At 48.6% G+C, this 5906-nt stretch overlaps 1 protein-coding gene and 1 long non-coding RNA gene across 2 annotated transcripts in view; both read right to left on the bottom strand.

Moving 5' to 3' along the window:
* Nucleotides 1-282: 282 nt before the first annotated feature.
* On the bottom strand, nucleotides 283-4543 carry LOC121584359. The gene is made up of 2 exons (XR_006003701.2): nucleotides 1554-4543; nucleotides 283-1437 (listed from the first exon to the last, which is right to left on the bottom strand). It is a non-coding gene; the product is annotated as an uncharacterized LOC121584359 (long non-coding RNA).
* A 539-nt stretch (nucleotides 4544-5082) lies between these two features.
* The window catches only part of si:dkey-215k6.1 (transmembrane protein 132C), a 289645-nt gene continuing 288821 nt past the window's right edge, over nucleotides 5083-5906 (bottom strand). The window contains exon 8 of the mRNA XM_041900191.2: nucleotides 5083-5906. This exon is cut by the window's right edge and continues 453 nt beyond it. Coding sequence (XP_041756125.2) covers nucleotides 5133-5906 — 774 coding nt within the window. The 3' untranslated portion in view covers nucleotides 5083-5132.

The raw sequence follows: 5906 nt of genomic DNA, 5'->3' as shown, positions 1-5906 counted from the left end.
TCAAACTATTGGCAACTAACATTGTTATTATTCAGGCTAGCTTTTTCAGGTTTACAAGGATTCATTCAATGGCAGCCATTTTGAAAATGATCTCAGAAGAAGACATTAACAGCAATGCAACAGCAATTTTCTGAGGATAATATTCAGAGGATAAACCTACCTTACTCTTAATATACCACTAACCTTTTTATGACCCAAGAAGTGTCCTTCCTGTGAAATGCACTGTGCTGGTGTGTGAAATAAACCAGAAAATGAAGAGCCACCAATGACGAGCCATACAGGTTTAAGGGGAACATTTCAAGGCTTTTATATACATAGATCTCTTTATTGTCCAGGTCCACAAAACCCTTGCATTTTAAAACAAAGCTGTGTAAAAAATAAAAAATAAATGGAAAAGGGAAAATAAGTGAAATTGGAAATGGACTAACATCTATGGTTCACTCAACACAATGTACGGCATCCATATTAGGAAGTCTGTTTGCTTCACTTTAAGCTCTGTTCAGAGAAAACAATGAAGGGTAGAATGAGTAGAAACTACAGAGGCTCAGCAGTACATATTGCTTTTCAGTCCCATTCTTCACTGCTCAGGGAAACACTTGATCTACTTACCAAGTACTTACTTACTACAATGGAAACAAAATGGGAGGTTTTGATTGCATTGCATACAACAAAACAAAATGTCTTCCTATTCCGACGCTTTATGAACCGAGCCCAGTCGCTACTTACATCCGTTGTTATGTTTTGAGGCGTAATATAAGAGGATCCCATTGATTACCATCTTCAGCTTCCCTGTCTATTGCCTTGGTGGACGCCTCGAGGGTCTGTGAGGGGATCTGTTCCTGAACTCGGTTACAGTTTGAAATCCATTGAAGTCTTGCATCATTGCGGTCAACGAGTTAACTGCACACAACATGGTCAGTCGCACATAATTGTCTCTACGCAGTCCTCGTCGCTGGAATCTGTTCTACTCTCTATGAGCTCTGGATTTGTTGTGAAAGATTTGCCACCACTTTTATCCGAATGGAGAGGCAAACCAATTCCTACCCTGTACAAATACAAGCACTTAGATTCAACATCTTGAACCGAACCATAAAGAACCATAAAAATAAACAAAAAAACTTTCACACAGCAATGGGAGATATACTGTGTATAACATACCTCCCTTTGCACTGTAAAATGTACCAAAATCCCTATATTGGCTAGTGACCTGCTCTTATCAACTAGCAATCTGAAGCATTTTATTTACATCAACATCTGTGTAATACATTTATATATAAATATTGCAATCTTACAATCTACAACGCACTTCCACTGTTCCCTCTGTGTGAGTGTTCACCTGATGCTCCTCTCTCGCTCTCCTCGCCTGTGCTGACCATCAAATAGATAAAACAACAGAGGAATGAGAAAGACAGATCTTTCAAAAGCAAAAATAAGAATCTGTCAAAAGAGGAAGAAACATGGGGGGGGTCGGTTAATGTTCCAATGTTCATAAATGCACAGCCTGACAAAAATGTGGTTGGGGGAAACACAACAACATACACTGATGGACGTACCACTACACTGTAACAGGTTCTGTTAGGGTTCTGTAGTTCTGTAGTGTCCTGAACACCACTGAGTCTCTGGTCTTTGTAGTCCGACAGGATATTGTTTACGTTAGAGCCCATCCTCAGTAGTACATACACATCCAGGGTTTGGAAAGCCCTGGCTTGCTCTGTGGAGGTCCCAGGCCTGTTGTGCAGTATTTGTATTCCTATCCAGATACAAGGTGAAGAAGAGGCCAGGGTCAGGCTAGTTTAGACTAACAGGAGAACAACCTCCATTGGCTACTTTCAGTTTCTGTCCATTGTGCAAGTGAATACCTTTGTCTTGGAGTCTTGGAATAACATTTATTTCCAAGACACTTTTATTAAAACTCAAAATTCCAGAACATTGGGTTGTTTGGGAAGCACAGGGTTGTCCTCACACTCTCCAAATAACACCCTTTACACTTGGCTTCTTATACATGTTGTTGTTGTGACATAGTTAGAAAAGATTGTTTCACACAGGTTGCACTCTGATGATGCCAGGTTCAGGGTTCAAGGGTCAGGGCAAGATAACACTGTGTTGTTGTGCATTTACTCTGAGCAGGAGGACATATTCTAAAGAGAACGGACTTCCAGAAATTCACAGTTCAAAAAATGACCTTTACAGCATCTCCTGGCAATTGAGAATTGAGAGTATTGAAAGCACAGTCTGTTGTGTAGGACTAGTATGCCAACATACGTCATATTTATTTTCTGAAATATGACAATTATATTCTAAATTGCCATTATGCAAGATTTAATTGCCATGTCTGTGAGGCAAAACAATTTCACAATACGTAATATAATTTGTATCTGTATTACTTCAGACCTAAACAAATGTTGTTATAAATATATAAAGACGATTACAATGAAATAAATCAATTTCTGACTCGGGAATCACTTACGCTGTAGGCTATTCTATGTGCCTTTGTAGTTCATGTGTGTTCATTTGCACCGCTGTCTGACCACTTATTTGTTCAATATGTTCCGAGAGCTAATGTTCTCTGTGAATTTACACTGCCCCATATATCTTCACTCTCTAGAACAGTTTGCAACCCTTTCCCCCTTTTTCATCTTCTCTCTCTACCCACCCTCTGTCCTCTCTTCCTGGTCACCTTCTCTCCTATCCCCTGTCCTTCTCTCTACCCACCCTCTGTCCTCTCTTCCTGGTCACCTTCTCTCCTATCCCCTGTTTCTCTCTACCCACCCTCTGACCTCTCTTCCTGGTCACCTTCTCTCCTATCCCCTGTCCTTCTCTCTACCCACCCTCTGTCCTCTCTTCCTGGTCACCTTCTCTCCTATCCCCTGTTTCTCTCTACCCACCCTCTGACCTCTCTTCCTGGTCACCTTCTCTCCTATCTCCTGTCCGTCTCTCTACCCACCCTCTGACCTCTCTTCCTGGTCACCTTCTCTCCTATCCCCTGTTTCTCTCTACCCACCCTCTGACCTCTCTTCCTGGTCACCTTCTCTCCTATCTCCTGTCCGTCTCTCTACCCACCCTCTGTCCTCTCTTCCTGGTCACCTTCTCTCCTATCCCCTGTTTCTCTCTACCCACCCTCTGACCTCTCTTCCTGGTCACCTTCTCTCCTATCTCCTGTCCATCTCTCTACCCACCCTCTGATTTCTCTTCCTGGTCACCTTCTCTCCTATCCCCTGTCCTTCTCTCTACCCACCCTCTGACCTCTCTTCCTGGTCACCTTCTCTCCTATCCCCTGTCCTTCTCTCTACCCACCCTCTGACCTCTCTTCCTGGTCACCTTCTCTCCTATCCCCTGTCCTTCTCTCTACCCACCCTCTGACCTCTCTTCCTGGTCACCTTCTCTCCTATCTCCTGTCCGTCTCTCTACCCACCCTCTGACCTCTCTTCCTGGTCACCTTCTCTCCTATCCCCTGTTTCTCTCTACCCACCCTCTGACCTCTCTTCCTGGTCACCTTCTCTCCTATCCCCTGTCCTTCTCTCTACCCACCCTCTGTCCTCTCTTCCTGGTCACCTTCTCTCCTATCCCCTGTTTCTCTCTACCCACCCTCTGACCTCTCTTCCTGGTCACCTTCTCTCCTATCTCCTGTCCGTCTCTCTACCCACCCTCTGACCTCTCTTCCTGGTCACCTTCTCTCCTATCCCCTGTTTCTCTCTACCCACCCTCTGACCTCTCTTCCTGGTCACCTTCTCTCCTATCCCATGTCCTTCTCTCTACCCACCCTCTGACCTCTCTTCCTGGTCACCTTCTCTCCTATCCCCTGTCCTTCTCTCTACCCACCCTCTGACCTCTCTTCCTGGTCACCTTCTCTCCTATCCCCTGTCCTTCTCTCTACCCACCCTCTGACCTCTCTTCCTGGTCATCTTCTCTCCTATCCCCTGTCCTTCTCTCTACCCACCCTCTGACCTCTCTTCCTGGTCACCTTCTCTCCATCTCCTGTCCGTCTCTCTACCCACCCTCTGACCTCTCTTCCTGGTCACCTTCTCTCCTATCCCCTGTTTCTCTCTATCCACCCTCTGACCTCTCTTCCTGGTCACCTTCTCTCCTATCCCCTGTCCTTCTCTCTACCCACCCTCTGTCCTCTCTTCCTGGTCACCTTCTCTCCTATCCCCTGTTTCTCTCTACCCACCCTCTGACCTCTCTTCCTGGTCACCTTATCTCCTATCTCCTGTCCGTCTCTCTACCCACCCTCTGACCTCTCTTCCTGGTCACCTTCTCTCCTATCCCCTGTTGCTCTCTACCCACCCTCTGACCTCTCTTCCTGGTCACCTTCTCTCCTATCCCCTGTTTCTCTCTACCCACCCTCTGTCCTCTCTTCCTGGTCACCTTCTCTCCTATCTCCTGTCCGTCTCTCTACCCACCCTCTGTCCTCTCTTCCTGGTCACCTTCTCTCCTATCCCCTGTCCTTCTCTCTACCCACCCTCTGACCTCTCTTCCTGGTCACCTTCTCTCCTATCCCCTGTCCTTCTCTCTACCCACCCTCTGTCCTCTCTTCCTGGTCACCTTCTCTCCTATTCCCTTTCCTTCTCTCTACCCACCTCTATTCTCTCTACCCACCTCCATTCTCTCTACCCACCTCTCTTCTCTTTACCCACCTCTCTTCTCTCTACCCATCTCTATTCTCTCTACCCACCACTCTTCTCTCTACCCACCTCTATTCTCTCTACCCACCTCTATTCTCTCTACCCACATCTCTTCTCTCCCACCCCTCATCCTCTCACAAACCCTTCCAATGTCCTAGCATCTCCATCCTCCAGACTGAAGGCATTATAGGTGAGTTTTGTCTATCTCCCTCTCTAGCTCTGTCTATCTCCCTCTCTTTCTCTCTATCTGATGTGTTCTAGCTCCCTCCCTCCCTCTCTCTCTCTCTCTCTCTCCCTCTCCCACCCTATCCCTCCCTCTCCCTCTCCCTCTCTCTCTCTCTCTCTCTCTCTCTCTCTCTCTCTCTCTCTCTCTCTCTCTCTCTCTCTCTCTCTCTATCTGATGTGTTCTAGCTCTCTCTCTCTCTCTCTCTCTCTCTCTCTCTCTCTCTCTCTCTCTCTCTCTCTCTCTCTCTCTCTCTCTCTCTCTCTCACTCGCTCTCCCTCTCTCGCTCACAGATTGTCTTGTAGCCTCTCCATGTAGGTTCTGATCTCCGCCGATGGGCCCAGGTCCATGTCCTGGCACACCCACTTGATGTCGTCCTCGTTGCCAATGAGGATGGAGTTAGTGTAGGGCCCCCCGTCGTCTGGCAGCACTGTGGCAAAGGAGGTGAACTTGACCCGCTTGCGCTTGGCAGCGGTGGGGGAGTTGTTGAGAGGCTCGGCCTTGCCTGCCGGGTCCTTGCCGGCGCACTGTCGGGGCTCCAAGAGGGAGCGGGGGAGGGTCTGGCCGTGGGTGGAGGTCCTCTGCACCTCCACGTTGCCCCCTCCATTGAGCAGGTACTTGCTCTCCTCGTAGCCCTCACTCCGGTCAATGATGGTGGTGCACTCATCCTGGTGCGGCGACTGGCACTGGTCGCTTTGGTGCTCCAGCAGGTCAGCCTCGTTGCCCAGCCACACCCAGTCGTGGGCATGGTTCATGTTGCCCTGCTCCAGTACGGGCAGCTGCTTGTGGCGGTAGCGGAAGGCAAAGCTCACACAGTTTATGAGGAACACCAGGATGGCCAGGCAGAAGACCCCCAGCAGGGCATACATGCCAATCTCCAGGTCTGATAAGCCCCGGGGGGTCTGGGACAGGTCGCTCTCCGCGCCACCCGGTACGTCCACCTGGGCAGGGAAGCTGGTGTAGTCCACAGGGGTGTTCTGTTCCCCCGTCCCCCGGTTGTTTCCTCCACCGCCACGCTTGTTGCCCCCAGCCCGGTGGGTGACAGTGGTCTTAGTGGTGGT

The sequence above is a fragment of the Coregonus clupeaformis genome, chromosome 16 (genome assembly GCF_020615455.1).
Source record: "Coregonus clupeaformis isolate EN_2021a chromosome 16, ASM2061545v1, whole genome shotgun sequence".
NCBI classification, from domain to species: domain Eukaryota; kingdom Metazoa; phylum Chordata; class Actinopteri; order Salmoniformes; family Salmonidae; genus Coregonus; species Coregonus clupeaformis.
This window is presented reverse-complemented; position numbering and strand designations above follow the sequence as displayed.